The following is an 18,880-nucleotide window of genomic DNA, read 5'->3' as shown; positions in this document are numbered from 1 at the left end:
CCACTTTAACTGCAGGCAAAAATAGAAATAATAAGTGCCAGTTACTAGTACGCACAAAATGTAAAGAATTTCACAAAATTGATCAGCCACTGTACTGGTGTGGGACGAGCTCATTGTGGCTACATCAGTGGGTTTGTGTGTAACAGAAGTGTCTGAGTTAGATGTTGGTCGTGATGAAGGAGTTTCCACTTTTACTGTAGGAAAAACAGAGAGAAGCATTGCTTTTTTTTTTTTTTTTTAAAGGGGTGGAAATATTTCTGTAAGAATTTTGAATTTTTATGAAAAAAAGCAGCACATGTACCAGTGGATGCAGGGCCAGGTGTGTGTGCATAAGTGGGCTTAGGGTGGACAGATGTTTCTAATGACGGAACTGTCAGTGGAGAGAACACAAGCACGCACAAATTTAAAATGCAAAGAATCTTCAGCATCTAACGGAAACTGGGAAAAGAAAAAAAAGCTTCACGTACCAGTGTGAGAAGAGCTTATAGTGGGTTTGGGTTTGACGGAGGTTTCTGTCTCTGATGTTGGCGATGGAGAGGTCGTCACCACTTTTACTGCAGGTAAAAATGTAGATACTACGTGGCAGTTATGCTTTTAGACTTGTAGACTTTAATAAAAACATAATTAGGCAAGAAGAAACAGCTGTACCAGTGGATAAAGGGCCCACTGACGGTGTTCTTGATGGTGATGTCACGCATACCGTTACGTTCCACACCAGCCGACCCCTCAGGGATGGAGGACTCTCACAGGTCACGTCCATCTCGTTTTCCAGCTGAGATCTGCTCTGTAGAGCTGAGGGGAGAAGCGACTTTACATTTCTTTCTTTCTTTTCTTTTTTTTAATAAAACCACATTAATAATGTAGTTTCTCACTTTTCTCAAACCTTTCATAAAGGCGACAAAGTCTTCAGCTTCACACGAACAGTCCCAAGGGTTCCCACCTAATCTGATCTTGGTGGAGGTCAGAGATCTGAAGGCTTGTGGTGAGACCCAAGTCAACTTGTTCTTGGACAAGTCTAACTCAGCCAAGGCGGCCTGGGAACTGAAACTATTCTGCTCAATATTCCTGAGCATGTTTTTATTCAGCCTGAGGCTTGTGAGGTTAGCAAACTGTCCGAGCGTGGACTCACTCAAGACTTCAATGTGATTTCCCGTAAGGATGATCTCACTCAGGGCGGCGGGCTCTTTAAACCAGTTTGAATTAATCTGCGACAGATTGTTTAGCTCCAAGCTGAGATACTTAAGATTGGTAAGTAAGCTGAAGGCTTTTTCAGCGATTCTCGTGACACCTGCGTTGTTGATCGTGAGCCTGGTGATAGAAGCGAGGTTCTCACTCTGCAGCACTGTGGAGTTGATCTCTCCGACATCCTTCAGGACCATCAACAGAGATGAGGAACCAGGTTCAAAGTCTAAGTGGGCAGAAGTGTTTTTAGAGGAGTCAAACACAAAGCTGCACATACTTACATTTGCATCCTTTTGCTAAATCAATCTGAATCAACAAATGAGCTCAAAGGAGAAAACATGCAGTGAAACTATAAAATCAAAGCATCCTGCAGATATGCAAACATCTGAAGAGACTATTTTGTTGCCTTTGCTTCCCCCTAGTGGTTGACAAATGTGTGACCAGAGTAAAACTTGCAGCATCTGTTAAAAGTCAGCAGGTATCATTAACTGTGGTTTGATCACGTTGAGTATTAAATTGTTAGTAAATTGTAGTAAGATCAATAAGAGAAAATAAAACTTCTTGATCAATCTTTACAGCCTGACAGAACTGAAATCAGACTTGTCCCAATGACCCCAGAAGCCTCAACATCATAGACTCAGTCTGGGACTATAAAGGCACAAAAGACAATGAAATCATCGGAATCCTCCGAAGAACTTAAAAAATATATAATTGTAAAAACTTTGGTCAATGGAAATAAAAAAATTCTGAAAAGTAGAGTTTAGGGGTCATTTTCTTTTTTATATGAAATTCTATTTTTTACTTGTAAAACTACAGGAAATGGTTTTAGCTTTGAATCATTTGATCGGACTGTTTTTTTTAACCAGCGTGAGCAGGTTTTGGTTCATGTGTTTATTCCTACAAGAATGTCTAAATCTATATCTGTGCAGGTCAGCCGAAAGGTTTCTTCTTAAAACCACATTCAGGGAGTCTCAGGTATTTAACCCTTAGTGAGGGCCGTCCCTTTGGCTCATGTGACAGGTCACATGATTAACAGTGGATCAACAACCCTCGGGACCTCCAAGAGACCTGCTCCTACTAAGGGTTAAATATCATGCACTCTCTGCTTGTTGTTTGACAGCTGAAGAAGTTTATTAGACGAGAGGTGAAACATCTTGTCAGAAAAGGCGACTTTAAGGCCAGTTGCGTTTTTTTCAGTATACACATTTGTGTATTAAATTGAATTAAATTAAATGAAGAAGAAATCCATTTTTCTTCTTGGTATGAAGTTAATTGACTTTATTTCCGATATATAAAATGTTGCTGTCTAAGCCTATTTTAAAGGTCACCATTAAAGGTGTAGTAAACAAAATTCCTTACATGTTGGGATGTTGAAGCAGATCGTGATCGTTCCCTCTTTGATACAAGGACGGCTCAGGTGGACAACAGCCAGCAACAAAACACCACCAGCTACAACTGTGTGGATGCAGACCGCTCACATTAGTTAAAGCTGAACATTTGATGACTTTCTGTGTGAGCATTAAAACCAGCAGCACTTACCCTTCATGGTGACCTGCTGGATGCAGTTCTTCAGCTCGGACTGTGGAGTGAGAGTTTGCAGATTGTGATGGTCTCGTGATCACCTGAACTAACAGGTGTGAAAAGAAACAGAGTTGCCATGACAGAGAAGAGTCTGCCATGGTTATGGTTGTGCATTTGAAGGCGCTGTTCCAGTTGGCTGATGAAGCACGAGACAGCTTTTAACAGTGGGGGGGCCTGAAGATGTTTTCACCACTTAAAGGGCTTTTCAGTTGAATACAGCACCAATTCAAAAATGTTTAACTCAAGCACTTTATATTGCAAAGCAAAGATCCCACAATATAAGAGAGAGAAAGCACTAAAGATACCACAACTGTTTGGGGGGGGGGGAGGAAAAGTGAGAGCATAGAAAGATGATGATCAACAACAGATTATGGGAGAACATAGACCAGTGTAACGTTGGCATATAAACATATGGGAGAATATAGGTTGGTTCTCAAGCATGTGATAGTCAATTTTCATTGTGGGCTACATTCGGGTCCATTTTCTTAAATGGGCTGAACCAGTGTAATGTAGTTTAACTGCAAATTTAACCCCTGAGATAACACAATTTCAAGAGGACATGCCTGTTTTCTCTACATCATAAAGAAATGCTGCTGTAGGTAATGAAAGAGACCTGTCAGAAACTAATGTGTAAAATTAAAAAAGGTTGAACTTGAATGTTTTTTGGTTCATGAAGATCTCTCTCTCTCATATCCATCCAAGAGTCTTCTTCAGTCTCAGGTATTTAACACATAGTGATGTTGTCCCTTTGAGGTGATCCTGATGCTCAGTGAGCCTTTATCAATAATGCGAGTCCTATCACAGAGCTCTACAGTTGTTATAAAACTGGCTCTTGGGTGACAGGTGAGACATGTTTTTAAGCCAAACAGTTGCCTTCCTTTCAAGCGCTCAAATACACGTGGGTTCATCCTAGGAAACATCCTTAGTGCATCATGAGAGGACTCCCAGCAAACCGTATCGAACATTTAAAAACATTTTAAGTAGAATTTTAGTAGCAGAGGTTTTGGGTTGTTTGTTTTCTTTAAACTTAGTGAACTCTGAGTTAAGTACTTGATGGGGTTAATATGCTTCCTCGAAGTGTGATGCTGGCTGATCACTCAGGACTTTGTACATGTGTAGAAGGATTTTAAATTGATTTCTATATTTAAGGGGCAGCTAGTGAAGAGAAATGCAAATCTCCCTCTCTCTAGTCCATTTGAATGCGCTTGCTGTGGAGTTTTGAATGGACCTAAGGCTTTTGCTACAACTTCATAACAATGTTGAATAATATTGAATATACATGCCCAAAGGTTCATCCATCCATCACCTCATTCACACCAAAGCAGTGCTCATGCAGAGGCAGTTCTGCTTTGGTGCTTTTTGAGAAGGAGCAAAACCTCTGATCCCTACTGAGCAGAAGTTGGAGTAATTTCTATTAAAAGTGTGGGCTTTATTTGCCAGCCATTAATGAGTTCCTTCTGCTTGCCCCTCTCATGATGTCAGGAAACAAAACCCTCCTGCTGTTTAAACCTGAATCATGTCGAATGAACTAAAGAGATGCATCAAGATAAACACCGATTATTTTTAAAGTGAGGTAAAGTCCAGTTTAAATTAGAAACCTGTCATTCTGGGAACACTTTTTCTGTCTTGTTAGCTTTCATTCATTAATAGGAAAAAGTGTGTTTCAGTGAAAAGATGCAGACTTGCTCCTCGAGAAAAAAAAAAAAGTGTGACAATTGCAAACAAAAAGTTGTGATGTTTTGTTAATCAACATGGTGTCAAACAGCAGCAACAGAAAGCAGTGAATCTAAATGGATAAATGAAGCCATGAGAAAATCGAAATGAAAAATGTGACTTTTATTTACTTGAAAATTTATTCTGTTTCAGTGCTTCCATTTTAAAATAAATAGATGGCATGGGATCAAAGATAAAAATCAACAAGGATGAAAAGTACATGTGTAACAAACAAAAAAAATACGGTGACCAATGCCAGTACAATCTTTTAGGTAACATGAAAATACACTACCGTACAATTAACGATCGACCACCTCTGCCACCCAACCTCCCCAAAAACACCATGCAGCAAGAGAGAAATCAAGTATTCCACAGTTTTTTTTGGAGACAGCAGTAGTATCATGTCAGTGACGGCCCTTCGGCTTTAATTGTCAGTGTTAAATCTTAGCGTTTAGTTTAGTTTCCACAATTATATTCATTATTTTCCCGGAGCGCACAAACAGCAGTCTTATTAATTCTTAGTTTTTATGCCCATTCAAAAGGTAAAATCCCCTCAACAAGCAGAAAGTAAAGTGCTCGTGCAACGCTTGGGGTTGTTCTGGAGGCCAACATATGGTTTCTAAAAAACACACAAAAAAGCACTTTGAGTTTTGAAAAAGACAGAGAGAAGAAGAGAGACGACGTGGCAGTGTTTTGTCAACACCTTGGAGGAATGTTCTTTAATGTTGGTACATAACTGAACCACAGCCCCCCCCCCTCCCTCCCACCAACCACCCCTCCCACACACAGAGACCCTCCCCTCCGTAGTGAATATATCAAATACTGTCATTCGAACAGGTTACAGGGCAGCGCGGAGGTACTCTTCACAACAAGAGTGCGCGAGCCGCTGCTGCGATTTAAGATGGGACAGGCTGACAGAAACACTTGGGGAGGGAAGAAAAGGCTTTGAGGGGAGTTACATTGCATGAAATAAGCCGTCGACAAGTGTTCATGAGTGCACCTTTGTACAGGACAGTTTAAGTAGTGTCCAGTGGAGAGAGAAAACACAACTAAGCTCTAAACATCAGAGAATTCCTGTTATGATGAAAAGACATAACATCAGCTTAAACTTTATTCCACATTGCTTAATTGATAAATTAAAAAAAAAAAAAAGCGCTAAAAAAACCAAAAAAACCCAAAACAAAACATCAAAAAGCATCATTTTGTACCAAAGCCTATCATTCATCCTAAAAATCAAAAAGGATGTTTTGACAAATAAAATTCTTTAAAATGACCATCGTTATTTTTTGCCTTTTTTCTTTGCAATACACATATCCAGTGCTACACGATCAGCATCTAGTTTAAAAAGCGGCTGAATAAATAGACGATAGTACCACGATGCGTGAAAGGCCAACGGATGTCTGAGGGATACCCAAGGAGCTCCCCCGTGACTAAAGAAGAAGACAGTTCAGAGCAGCAGGTTTTCTGGAGATCCCTGGTGAGGCAAAATTGGTAATGCCAGCCTGATTCGACAGATTCGACAGTCCACACGGGGAGAAAGTGTAGTTGTGACAGCAGTGTAGTCCTAAAGGGTTGTACAAAGTTCCCGATTTTCTGAAAAGAGCGACATAAACCCCCCCCAGCCCACCCCGATGTCCCCACCCCCTTTTGTGTCCAAATTTGTCCAAAAGATGAGGCATTTCTGGAGAGAAGGAAGGATTTTTAGTGCTGCAGCTGAGCTCTCAACCATGACAGTGCTGAACTAATAAATACTTCATGTAAAAATGAACATCCACCACATATGAGGGGGGGGAAATGCCACATGCTTGAGTCATGGTTGTTGTTGAAAAAAAGGAAGAGAAAAAGTAATCAGGCAGACTCAAAATGAACCTGAACAGATCCCACCGACATCACAGGAAGAAGAAGCAAACTGAGCTGGCATTCCCTCTCACATCGCAAGCACCAGACACACACGCGCACACACACACACACACACACGCGCACACACACACACACACACACACACCTTTGTTTCTGCCTCGGTCCACCTACAGATGACCGCATGTCCATAGTGGCCTCTCTCCCGTGTAGGTTTCCATCCCGAGCTTTGGGGCGTCATTGCAGTCAGAAAACAAGCAGTGTGAGGATAGGATGAAGTGGATGAAGGTGTGTTTCCAAATCCTGCCTGCTATTTTCCACTTTTCTTTGGCACAGCGCTTCTCTTGGCCTGCCACAGGTGGTTGTGGATGGTCAGGGCGTCCACGCTGACTGACACAGTCTTGGCAGGGATGACGGTAAACTGCTTTCGATCAGAGCTGTACTTATACAGCTTATCAATCATCTTCTTGCTGATGCTCTTGGGTCCGGTGCCCGTCAGCTTTTGTATCTCTTCGGTGTCGGGGAAGTACGAGTAGAGTGCCCGAAACTGGCAACCACCGTCACGAAACAGGATCATGAGGTGGTTGGACTCACACTTCTCCAGCTCCTAGTGGGGTAGGGGAAGGGAGGGGGGTTACAAGGAGATATAACTCCTGGGTAATTTTAAGACAACATTCTTTAAAGACACAACTTTCACCAACTTTTGCATGACATGCTGTCACTGATTATGAAAAAAGAAATTGATCATGCTTCCAAGATAGAAGTGCCAGTGTTACTTTTGTGATCCCAAAAAGAAAACAAAATAGTTTAAGAAAAACGAGTGTATAAATTACATCAAAATATTCATATTCTGAATGCAGGAACCTTTGGATCACTTAATTCCAGAAGATCCCAGAAGTTCATTTAACAAACATCTCAGGTAGTGAACGTGCGTCTAGTACCACAAAAAGTAGATTGCTAAGGACTGAATTGGTCCTTGTAGCCATGTTAAGAATAAGAATAACTTTATTGATCCCAGAGGGAAATTCATACGTCTGACATGGCTCATTTGCTATTTGTATGAGACTAAATAGCCTGATGTCTTCCAGTACTGATGCATTTTTGTTCCATAAAGTGGGCGAGCAGAGTTGTTCAACATGGCTACTAACGTGTTTATTGTGCATCTTTCCATCACTTCCCCCAGCGTGTCCAGTCAGGCTCCAATTACAGAGCCAGCTTTTCTCATTAGTTTGTCCAGTCTTCTTGCATCCTTGTTTCTGATGCTGCCTCCCCAGCCTCAGAATGATAGGAGATTTGCAGCAATTTACTGCAGATGTTAGGAAATCTTAGTATTCTTAACAAAAAGAGGCAGCTTTTCCCCTTTTTGTACAGTTCATCTGTATTCAGGGACCAGTCCAGTTTATTACTAGGTGTAAACCTAAGTATTTATATTTTGTTACAACCCCTTTGTCCACCCCACAAACTTTTACAGGCTGGAGAGGGAGCCCTAACCTTCCTAAATCTACTATCTTTTCCTTCGGCAATCGTGGCTGAAGAGTTAGCAGTTCGTCTTGTAATCGGAAGGTTGCCGGTTTGAGCACTGGCTCCGACAGTCTCGGTTGTTGTGTCCTTAGGCAAGACACTTGCGGTCAGAGAGCCCAGTGGCACCAGTGTCCGGCAGCCTCGCCTCTGTCAGTGCGCCCCAGGGCGGCTGTGGCTACAATGTAGCTTGCCATCACCAGTGTGTGAATGGGTGGATGACTGAATGTGTAAAGCGCTTTGGGGTCCTTAGGGACCAAGTAAAGCACTATACAAATACAGGCCATTTACCATTTCTTCTTAGAGGTGTTTAATATGAGGTAGTTTTTCTGACTCCAGTCACTGAAGGCGTTTACAAGATCCCTACAGTCAGATTCCCGTCCATTCCTCACACACCAAAAAACAAACAGACAAACAAAACCAAACAAAATCCCACCAGCATCTTTAGAAATACTATACAACATGCTGATACCACCCCACACTAACCTCTAGGATCTGGTTCTTCTGGGGCTCGTTGACTTTGCCAGCCAGGCAGCAGTGAGAGATTGCATTATGGATGATTGGCTTGTTTGACTTGGCACTGGGCTCCTTGAAGAGTTTGGGGCCTACAGAAGAAAAGCCATGAAAATGTAACAGAGGACTAAGTCTGATGACTGCAAATTTAACTACAGCTACGACACCTACAGTAGGTGTCAGTTGCTTCTGACCAATAAAAATCTCCTTAGCATGTTCAGAAAAAAATATAGTGACCAAAACAGCGATATTCACATATCATTTTAAATGTTCCGAGACTGATATATTGATCTCTTTATCACTAATCAATGAATAACTATAAAAGATTTGTAGTCATAGTAAAGACTGATCACAGATCACAGAAAAACTTGCCAGTATATTCAGCCATGGAAGTGATGGAAGAGGCGGTGGAGCCGTTGTCCCAGTCTCTCTCTGCAGCTCGACTGTTCCGACTGCCTGGAAATGACTCCACAGAGTCACAGCTGGACACAATGGCACATGAATGGGTGGATCAATAATCATGACAGAGGGCTTCTTGGGTAACAAAACAATTTGAATATAGACAGCAAATCCTAAACAAACAGTAAACACATGAAAGAAAGAGTCTAGGGAATTTACCGCTGGGAGCCTGCACCTCCAGAGTTTACGCTGTCGGCCTCGTTGGTAGCGGCAGATGCGAGAGACAGATTGGAGCCTGACTGGGCGTTACTCAGTTTGTCAGCTATGTAAAACAAAGGAGACCATTTGAAAAATGTAGGAAAAGTTTGGTTGTTTTTGTTTTCCATTTAAATGTAATTACAATATTTTATCAATACTGAATAATGAGCCCATTACCAGATTATAAGAAGGTCTTTGTTTCAGTAAAAACCAACACTTTTATAGATGATATAGGGAGAAGAGCTCTTTAGCTTGTTTTTTCCTAGATCTCAGTAGTTTGGGACAAGAGCCATGGTCTAACCATCTCCATACTCCGTTAGAGGGGGCCATCAGGGTCAAGTGACCTAAAGAAATGGTGGGACTTTGCCAAAAAGTACTTTGATGACTCACAGACCACGAGAAACTGTTTCATCATATCTGATGAAATGAATATTGAACTTTCTGATCCAGTTCCAGATATACACACTTATTTGTAACGCTACAATCAAACAAGGTGTAGGCTACATCAGTCCAAAGACATACAGGAGGTGCTAACGTGTATAGAATAAAGCACAAACGTATGGTTAAATGTGGCCTGTAGTCTAAAGTGTTTGGGAAAAGGCCTGCGTGAGCTTAAATGAATCGGCCAATCAGGATGAGAGAAACTTAAAAAAAAAATAAGTATGCCAAACTCAAGGTTGTCATTTCTATCAATAGTGTTTTAAATGAGAAAGTTTTATCTGAAAACCTACTGAGTAATTCAGTCTTTTATTTTGAACAAAAGCCCTCCAAAAACCACTCAGCTTCAACCCTTCTGAGTTTTGGTTCTAGACTGTGCATAAAAATGAAATTTTAAAATCAGCCTGAGAACCAAAATGTCTCAATACTCTAAAAATCAAATAATATTAGTGTCATAAACAGTAAGTGTGGAACATATAATTATTAGTAAAAAATAAAATAAAATAAAAAAATAGCCCACAGTCAGTCAATGTACCCCACAGCTCAGCTGGAAAAACAAATGAAGCGCACCATGCTGTGACATTTACAGAAAAACTGATTTTTAGCTAAATGTCAAAGTGGTGATGTAACAGTCTTACCCGTAGAAGAGCACTTGGAGAAATTATCGCTGGAGGATTCCTCTCTGAGGACAGACTTGGGTCTGTGCTTCTGCTTCGGTTTGGGAGTTTTGGGCTTCACAAGGCCTTGTTCCTCAAACATCTCTTGTTGCTTCCTCCGCAGATACTCTTGCTTTATCAGCTCTCGCCGTGTCTTCTCCTCCTCTTTACGCAAACGATCCTCCTCGGCTTTCCGCCTAGTGTTGGCACCAAACACTGGAATTTTAGTAATTTTCCTAACAAATAAATTGGAAATCGATGTCAGTGTGAAAATAATGTACCTGGCTTCGTCACGTTTGAGCTCAGATTCGGCCTCTAGTTGTTGTTTACGTAGTCGAGCCTCCTCTGCTTTCTTCTGCTGCTTCAGCAAAAACGCTGCTCTCTTCTTAGCGAGCTCATCCTCCGCTTTCTGCTCATCCTAGAACATGGAAAAATATAATAGAACAATGTATTAAATCTGCAAATAATAACAAATGTGGTTAAACATCAAAACTGAAAACTATGCAATCTGGTTATTTAATAATTAGAATCACTTTTTCCATTTGGCCAAACAAAAACAAGCAAAAGATTACAAATTCAAAGTATAAATACGAATAAATATAATTTGCATTTCAAATATTTTTTTTAATCAGCAAAATATGAAATTATAAAATGTGTGTCAATGTGAAAAACTATTTATGTTAATCATTTATAATTGAAAGAGTGTATTAGGGAATTAATAGACACTTGAGGATGCCTGTTATTTATTTTTACCTTGAAGAAGAAGCCCAGGACTGACTTCTGCTCTCCATCATCTCTCTCTGTTGTTTTGTCCTCAACACCCCCCTCTTCTTCTTCTTCTTCTTCTTCAGGTGCCTTCAGCTCTGACAGATCAACCTCAATGAGGTGGGTTTTGTTGCGTTGCGCCTCATCTGATGGTATATTCTCTTTCCCTGAACCGTCTGAAGAGTTGAGCTCAGACTCTCTGGTGTTGCTGGACAGGCACTCATCAAAGGGCACTTCTGGAGGAGCCAGTGATGTCAGGTCCACTCTGGTCGGCAAGCGAATGTTTGCTTCATCATGAAGTCGGAAGGTGGCACTCCGAACGTGGCCAGATCCTGGCTTGTCAACTGTCTCCACTACTGTGGGGTTTCTGGGACTGTCGGGCTGCTCAGTCCTGGGGGACCTGCCCCCAGCTGAATGCTTTGGGTGTGGCAATGTCTCTGATCCACTCTGGGTGGGTGTGAGGGTCCTGGTGGTCTGGCGGCTCTGCTCCTTGGCCATCTTTAGCTCTGATGGTTTGGATCTGGCGCTTCGGCCAGAGCTTAGTTTGGGGGGTTTCCTGGTTGGAGCGGTGCTAGTGCCAGAAAGATGCTCCACAAAGTGAAAGCCTGCTCCAGTCTTGGAATCTCCGTTTTTGTCGCTGGTTTGAGCAGGAGGTGGAGCTGCACCAGGTGGGGACTGTACATTCTGTTTCATCAACATCTCCTGCTGCAGTGAAAGCTGCATCATTTGTTGCTGGATGCTGCCAATAGCTTCATTTAGCAGCTCGATAGAGCGACTGCACTCATTCAGGTCCAAATCTTCATCCAGATAGAAGCTTCCACCGTTCCCTTTCTTTTCTGCTTCTAAGGCACCAGACGGGGTGGTCTCATCCACTTCCTTCTCCCCTCTCATGGTATCAACACACATATCATCTTTACTTGATGGTCCTTTCTCCCCATTGAGCTCATCTTTAGAGATGTCAGCTTTGAGTGGGTTGGGTAATGTGTCACTCCTTCCTCCACCTTTCTTTACTATATGCAGAAAGGCTGCTTTTCCCAGCTTCTGTCTCTGTCTCGCTGACAGTACTTCCATCTTCTTCTTCTGATGCTCAATGGCACGCCGCTTCTCTTCCAGCTGCATTCTGAGCTGGACCAGTTCAGAAGCCAATACATTTGCACCGCCACTGCCTGTACGAGAGGATCCTCCCAAGGGGGAAGAGGGGCTCTGGTCCCTCTTAATCCTCCATGAGGAAGCCAGGGGGCCACTGCACTCTGATCCATCTGGAGTGGTCCTCTGGGAACTGGAGGCACTGGAGCGCAGGTCATGGTTGCTGCCAAAGCGCTGCTGCTGAGCTTTACGCTCAGCAAAAGAGGTCATGCGCACGCTGCCACTGGCCATGCTGCTGGCCTGGGAGTGTGTGCTGAGACAGGGGCTGGAACGACCGCTGCCACCATTAATATCTTTGTCTTCATGCTCTTTCACATTCATGTCTTCTTGGAGTTTGGCTGATTCTTCTTCCTCCTCGTTGAAGGCTTTCCTGGGCCAGAGTGTTTCTTTAGTGGTTGCGGCTTCATCCAAATCCTCTTCCTCCTCATCCAGGTCCCCTAGGTCACCGTCCTGACCATTGCCAGGCTTTAGTTCTTCAGAATCTGAATGCAAGTAGAAACCCTCAGCTGGGTCCCTGGAGGAAGGTTCCACACTGCTGCTTAGCCTGAGACTTGCCTGACTTTGAACAGGCTCATCTGACAAGCCTTCCTCAGCTGGAGGAGGAAATGTTTGGTTCAGATTGGAGGGAGCTTTCCTGCGAACAGCAGATGTAGATCCATTTTCTCTGCGTAAAGAGCCCCTTCCTGCAGACCGGGACACTTCACCACTCTCCTCCTCCTTGTTTAGGCATACAGACTTCTCTTTAGCCGTTTTGAGCACGGCAGGCATTAGTGGTTCAAGGTAAAAGCTATCTGGTGTCAATTTGGAGTCAGTGGAAGGTTTGGATCCAATTACAGCAGCTGATTGTGTCCCCTCAACCCGTTTGGAGATGGCAGGACCATCGCTCTTGGCTACGGTCACCAGAGTTTCTTCCTCATCCTCCGTATTGACATTAGTCAGAAGGCTGTGGCCGTTGACTCTACGTACTGGAGGACGTGATGGCTGGTGTACAGAAGTCTGGTGTTTGGGAGTGACATTGATGACATTGGATGCCAGGCTGTCCTTACTAATTGAGCGAGCCAGACTAACGCTGTCACCAGAAGCTATGTCTGCATCACTGTCAGTGGCTGAGTGCAACAGATAAGGGCCCATTGTGGACACTGGTCTGCAGAAAGAGATCATGAGAATAACCTCAGCTGTAAAGTCTGTACTATATGCACAATATAAATAGTCCTTACAGAATTTAAAATTTTATTCATTTTTTGCCTTACTTACACAGTTAAGACCTACACTGGTCACATAAACAAGTTAATCACAACTAGCTGTATGAAGAAAGCCTTTTATTTTAGATTAAAAGTGCAATTATTCCAAGTACCTCTGCCTCTTGTCGGGCCATGCTACTACAGAGCCTCTGACTTGTTGTCCGTCCATCTGAGTCAAGGAGTTCGAGCGGTTTCTCAAACCTACCCAGAAATACACAGGTGCAGATTTAAGTCAGCATGACTTAAATCCGAACTATTAAATCCTACTATACAGGTAATGCATGTATGTTTAAAAAAATAAAATCAAGATTCATCTTACCTGCATCGTCTCCTTGTTGCTTTTGTTGTCTCTGTCGCAGGGGCAGAAGTGGGTGTGAAGGACTGAAAGTTGGGCCCCCTTTACTACAACCAAAAATAAGAGACAAGAGGTTGGCAGAAAATTTATGAACAGCTTAGTTTTGTGTGTTTTGGATCTTATCGTACAGACAATAGGACCCAAACCCACTTTAAACCAATCTGATACATCTCATTATATTTTAGCATATTCACTAGAAAAGCCCAGTATTTTACCACATAACAGACAATCAAGGTCCAACAGCATGCACAAGGTCATCTTAACACAAGTGATCAGACACAGGGTTAGATGTGAAGGACACATGAGAGCGAAACACAGCCATCCCTGCATATCTACCCATCCTTGTGGGTCTATTGTAACTGTTTAGACGACAGGATCATGATGAAGTGGAATGAGAAGGAAAGTGAGAAAAGACTTACAGGGGGTCAGAGTCTTCAGGGTGCAGGAAGTACCTGTTACAGACTTCAGGGCTGCTCTGGTTGTCGGCCATACCAGGACTAGCTAGGAAGCTTCGCTTGGTGGCGTTGGAGATGGGCACTGATGGACGGGCACTCTTGGGATGAGCTATGGCTCGAGCTGAGTAAAGGACAAGGGCAAAGGTCTTGACAACTGACTATTAATGATGAGGATGACTAAACTAGCTGTACTTGGGAAAACAACTGAGCTTTAGTTCTAAGGACACAGAGCACTCTGTAGGGTTGGACCAGAGGTTTTATTTCAAGATACACCAGCGTACCATACAATTTTTGTGACCATGGGTAGGGCTGTTCGATATAACGATATACACCGGATGAAACGTCTATCGTTTCATTTTACGCTATCGTTTGTTTCGTGGTGTCGCAAAATAAACTGTTTACGGCAATATTTTTTCATCGTTTTGATGGTCACTGTAGTGACTATATTAATCTATTAAAGTTCTCTCTTTCTCTTATATTTTATATAACCACATTAAGGACGGACAAGCGCCTGTTTTTATGCGTTGTGGTTAGCAACAACGACGGTAACAGCATCACGTGTCCGCTTGTTTATGTTCCACATAAACCTTTCACAATAAAGTTCAAGATCCTGTTGAGACTTTTCAAAATAAACTGAATCACGTGAAAGAGCAGATTATTTACGGATGAGAATTAAAAAAAGAGCCGCCAGGTGCTAAAAAATAAACCTTAGACTCAAACATTAGAACAGGCTTTTCCCCGCAGCACGCCGTGTAATAAATACTCACAAAGAAAACGGCGGCCTTTACAACTTATGTCTAAAAATGTATAGTTTCATGCATCGGTTAAAACACTCGACTCCAGCTACATGACGCGCAGCGGGAAACACTTCCCGCAAGACGAGCTGCCCGAGATTCACAGAATTTACAGAAAATGATACATTTTTGTGATTTATATCGTTATCGGGACGATAGAATTCTTATATCGGGATATGAGATTTTGGTCATATCGCACAGCCCTAACCATGGGAGACCACGAAACACTACAATGTAATTCACCACATATGCATACTTCCTTCTCTAATAGGCTTTAATAGTTTAATAATCTTCACTTAATCTACTGTAATACTTACGATCTTTAAACTCCTGGAGGTCTCTGGGCTGGACAAACTCTGGCTTTACTGTCTCAAACCACCAAAACAGCTCAGCGATGAACACCATCACATTGTGCTACACAAAGAGCAGATGGCACGTTATAATACTTAAAATTCACTCTGCAGTACAAATATCTGACAGTTTTTTGTACCTTGAGCACAGGCGGTGAATAGAGCATGTCCTCTGTTGTCAGATAGAAACTTTTATTCAGGTACTCATTGGCAAATTCTCTGAGGAGCTGGATGTTGTACAGGCTATCAGCGATAGAAGGGACTTCCTTCAGGCAAATATCTAATCAGGTGCACAGAGAGCAGGTCAGATCAGGACAACTTGATGACATGATGGCTATAAATGTCTCACTGACTGGACAGTGAGAGTAAGTATGAGCAAGTGACAAAAATAGCATCACACAGTTATTAAATTGAGCATGTAAGTAGAGCAAGTCTATTGGCCCCTATAGAAAAATATTATTTGAGAGTGATTTGTGAGATGTAAGTAGTGAACGTGTGTGTGTGTTCGGGAGACAGAGAAAGAAAACACACAGGCAAGAGCATCATACCTTCCAGCTTCATGAGATCGGAGCAGTAGTAATGGACTACAGTGAGCAGTGCAGCTCCATCACAAACATCCCTCATCAGATCTTCCAGCAATGGAAAGAAGGGCAGCTGTCGACCGGAAGCATGTTCCCGACGATACCGTACCTAACCACCAGGGGGAGAGAATCAGGGTTTTATGAGAAGAAAAGCCACAACACACATCCCTGGAACTACCAGTCAAGTGGCACGTCACAAAACATCCTACATGGAGTGACTAATATCACAAATACAAATCTCTTTCACATCACAGTAACATCTGATGTGTAAGTTTTTCTTCCAGTTAATGTTAGAACTAATTTAAGCATCAGATCAAGGTTCTCCCCAGTGGTTTCACAGTAAAATGGCATTTGTAATGAAAGCACCAGTTAAAGGCTTCATTTAAATTGATCAACAGCACGTTTAGTGAAGTCTGTTAAAGATGGTTCCGAATGACAAAAGCCCCAGAGGCACCATGATCACCCAATCGAGGGAGAATCCTTGAGACCTGGTTAACTGTGAGAAGATGAAGGTGAAGGTGTTAAAGAGCAGTGACATGAAGAGCACAGAGTAAAAGATCAGTTTTCCATTGACTTTAATGACAAGCAGACCACCAGCGGTGAAAACCAGTGAAACCAGGTAACACGAACCAGCTGACCCAAATGTCAACAGCTTTAATCACTGGCTCACTTTTTGTGAAACAAGTGTATCATTAATACAGAAATTCAGCCTCCCAAGTCACATTTATTTGAATGCCTACTCTTTGAAGCTGGTAATCATTTCAGGAACTCACTGAGGAAATTGAATAGCAACAAGTTAATTAAATGAAACAGACAAATGCACACCCATTTTAGAAGCTAAAAATGAAATCACATACATCCAGACCTGACAGAAAGCCCAAGTACAATGTACTAACTTGTAGTGCTACATTTACCTCCATGTTAGGAAGAGGTCAACTCTGCAAACTAGAACAGGGAAAACTAGAACTGGAAGGTGATTATTATTATTATTATTATTTATTATCATCATCATCATCATCATCATCATCCTATGTGCACATGTGTGTACACATGTCCTGCAAATGCCGCTTAATTTAGTGGGCAAAACTGAAGCTATAACCTTTTCCAGATATAATATTAAATTTCGACTTAGAAGGAGATGACACATAATAAATTCAAGCATAGTTCCACATTTAGTTATACTAACAGCTAGGGCTGTGCGATATGACCAAAATCTCATATCCCGATATAAGAATTCTATCGTCCCAATAACGATATAAATCACAAAAATGTAACATTTTCTGTCAATTCTGTGAATCTCGGGCAGCTCGACTTGCGGGAAGTGTTTCCAGCTGGGTGTAGTGTACCTGGAGTCGAGTGTTTTAACTGATGCGTGAAACTATATATTTTTAGACATAAGTTGTAACGGCCGCCGTTTTCTTCCTATTTTTTAGCACCTGATGGTTCTTTTTTTGCCTCTCATCCGTCAATATTCTGCATACTATTTCACGTGATTCAGTTTATTTTGAAAAGTCTCAACAGGATCTAGAGCTTTATTGCGAAAGGTTTATGTGGAAAATAAACAAGCAGACACGCGATGGTTTTACCGTCGTTGTTGCTAACGGCAACGCATAAAGACAGGCGCTTGTCCGTCCGTAGTGTTGTTATATTAAATATAAGAGAAAGAGAGAACTTTAGGAAATTAATATAGCCACTACAGTGACCATCAAAACGGTGAAAAAATATTGCCGTAAACAGTTTATTTTGCGACACCACGAAACAAACGATAGCGTAAAATGAAACGATAGACGTTTTTATATCGTCATCCGATATATATCGTTATATCGAACAGCCCTACTAACAGCCTTCACCAAAACAGCCAACTTTATACTGTATAGCTTTGCCTAATTAATTAAAAATATATTCCATTAGAATTCAGAAAATCCAACATTGCTTGAATTCTCAGAAATATATATAGTTTAAATCCAAATTCAAGTCCAGAGATTCTAGGCACTACTTAGAGTAAATAAAACACAACCAAACAAAAAAAAAAAAAAAAAAAAAAATTGTAATCAGCATAAAACAGCTTAAAATGAACTTTAATCTCGCTCATGGAGGGTATTCCACAAAACTATGCTGGGGCAGTTGTTGTCACAAGTCACGGGTGAAACTAACAACCAAACAAGAAGCTGTACTACAGGACACGTTCTACGTTAGTGAGTCTCCTGACTAGGAGGGATCACTGTACCGCTTCGGAGAGTTCCTCTGGCCCCAGCATGCAGTGGGCCAGCTCGTGCATGACATCAGGCTGATACACAGAGCAGAGATACTGTCAGGAGATTGTGGGCATATAGGAAAACAGTGCGTGAGAGCGGAAGAGAGAAACTGGAGGGAGAATGACAAAGCAGATCAGTGAGAGAATGTGGCCAGTAATGGGTCTGCAAAGCAAAGGAGAGGTGTAGGCATGGATTTTTCTCGTATTCTCACTAGGCAAGCAAATACCACACACATCTGCGCACAGAGAATCCACATGGCCTACTTGAGCTTGAAATGAGGTAGCACACACTGCATAGCTTAGAGGAAAAAAAAGTTTGGACACAAAGGTTAGAATAACCTTACACCTTAGTGACATATTTGCCACAAGGGGGAAAAAAAGAAACAAACTAGCTGTCAGCCTTCTCCCCCCTGCTGACACGCTGGCTACATGTAGCACGTAATGAGCTTGAATGAGCCATGGAGGAGTGTGCGCACACATCAACACAGAACTATGCGTGCAAAGGGCAGAGGGGGAAGAAAATGGGGTTATGGGGCCTGGCATCCAACTTACAGGGACTAGCTTCCAATACCATTTGGAGGGAGACTATCCAGTTTGCAGGGATAAGAGAAGGGGGAAGGAGGGACAGATGAGGAACAGGAGCAGAAAGGTTAACACGTCAGAGGTCAGAGACAAAAGGATTGGATCTGCTTCCAGTTTAAACAGATAAGAGTAGAGGAAGGTCAGAACAACATCAAAATGCCATTAGGGAGAAACGTTCATGTGAGCGCTAAGGATGCTGTTGCTGTTTTGAAACAACTGATTGCTTGACACACCTGGATAAG

At 42.1% G+C, this 18,880-nt stretch overlaps 2 protein-coding genes across 9 annotated transcripts in view; both read right to left on the bottom strand.

Annotated features, from left to right (window-relative positions):
- Positions 1–95: 95 nt before the first annotated feature.
- Positions 96–2,639, bottom strand: LOC113033760 (leucine-rich repeat and fibronectin type-III domain-containing protein 5-like). The gene is made up of 2 exons (XM_026187842.1): positions 2,542–2,639; positions 96–1,408 (listed from the first exon to the last, which is right to left on the bottom strand). The coding sequence occupies exon 2, from the start codon at positions 1,377–1,379 to the stop codon at positions 744–746; it is 636 nt and encodes a 211-aa protein (XP_026043627.1). The 5' UTR covers positions 1,380–1,408; positions 2,542–2,639; the 3' UTR covers positions 96–743.
- Positions 2,640–5,252: 2,613 nt separating this feature from the next.
- camsap1b (calmodulin regulated spectrin-associated protein 1b) overlaps positions 5,253–18,880 on the bottom strand; it is a 30,576-nt gene continuing 16,948 nt past the window's right edge. For 2 of the 8 annotated variants that reach the window (XM_026186761.1, XM_026186762.1), the window contains exons 6-20: positions 18,609–18,641; positions 18,030–18,089; positions 15,770–15,911; positions 15,362–15,501; positions 15,189–15,285; positions 14,042–14,198; positions 13,587–13,669; positions 13,381–13,468; positions 10,869–13,170; positions 10,397–10,533; positions 10,098–10,312; positions 8,983–9,085; positions 8,737–8,846; positions 8,338–8,456; positions 5,253–6,940 (exon numbers count right to left, since the gene is read on the bottom strand). In XM_026186761.1, the coding sequence (XP_026042546.1) occupies positions 6,644–6,940; positions 8,338–8,456; positions 8,737–8,846; positions 8,983–9,085; positions 10,098–10,312; positions 10,397–10,533; positions 10,869–13,170; positions 13,381–13,468; positions 13,587–13,669; positions 14,042–14,198; positions 15,189–15,285; positions 15,362–15,501; positions 15,770–15,911; positions 18,030–18,089; positions 18,609–18,641 (4,083 nt within the window). In that variant the 3' untranslated portion in view covers positions 5,253–6,643. Of the gene's footprint in view, positions 6,941–8,337; positions 8,457–8,736; positions 8,847–8,982; positions 9,086–10,097; positions 10,313–10,396; positions 10,534–10,868; positions 13,171–13,380; positions 13,469–13,586; positions 13,670–14,041; positions 14,199–15,188; positions 15,286–15,361; positions 15,502–15,769; positions 15,912–18,029; positions 18,111–18,608; positions 18,642–18,880 lie in introns of all 8 variants that reach the window. The other 6 variants (XM_026186764.1, XM_026186766.1, XM_026186767.1 and 3 more) reach the window with 6 other exon arrangements.

Source organism: Astatotilapia calliptera, chromosome 12, assembly GCF_900246225.1.
Source record: "Astatotilapia calliptera chromosome 12, fAstCal1.2, whole genome shotgun sequence".
Taxonomy (NCBI): domain Eukaryota; kingdom Metazoa; phylum Chordata; class Actinopteri; order Cichliformes; family Cichlidae; genus Astatotilapia; species Astatotilapia calliptera.
This window is presented reverse-complemented; position numbering and strand designations above follow the sequence as displayed.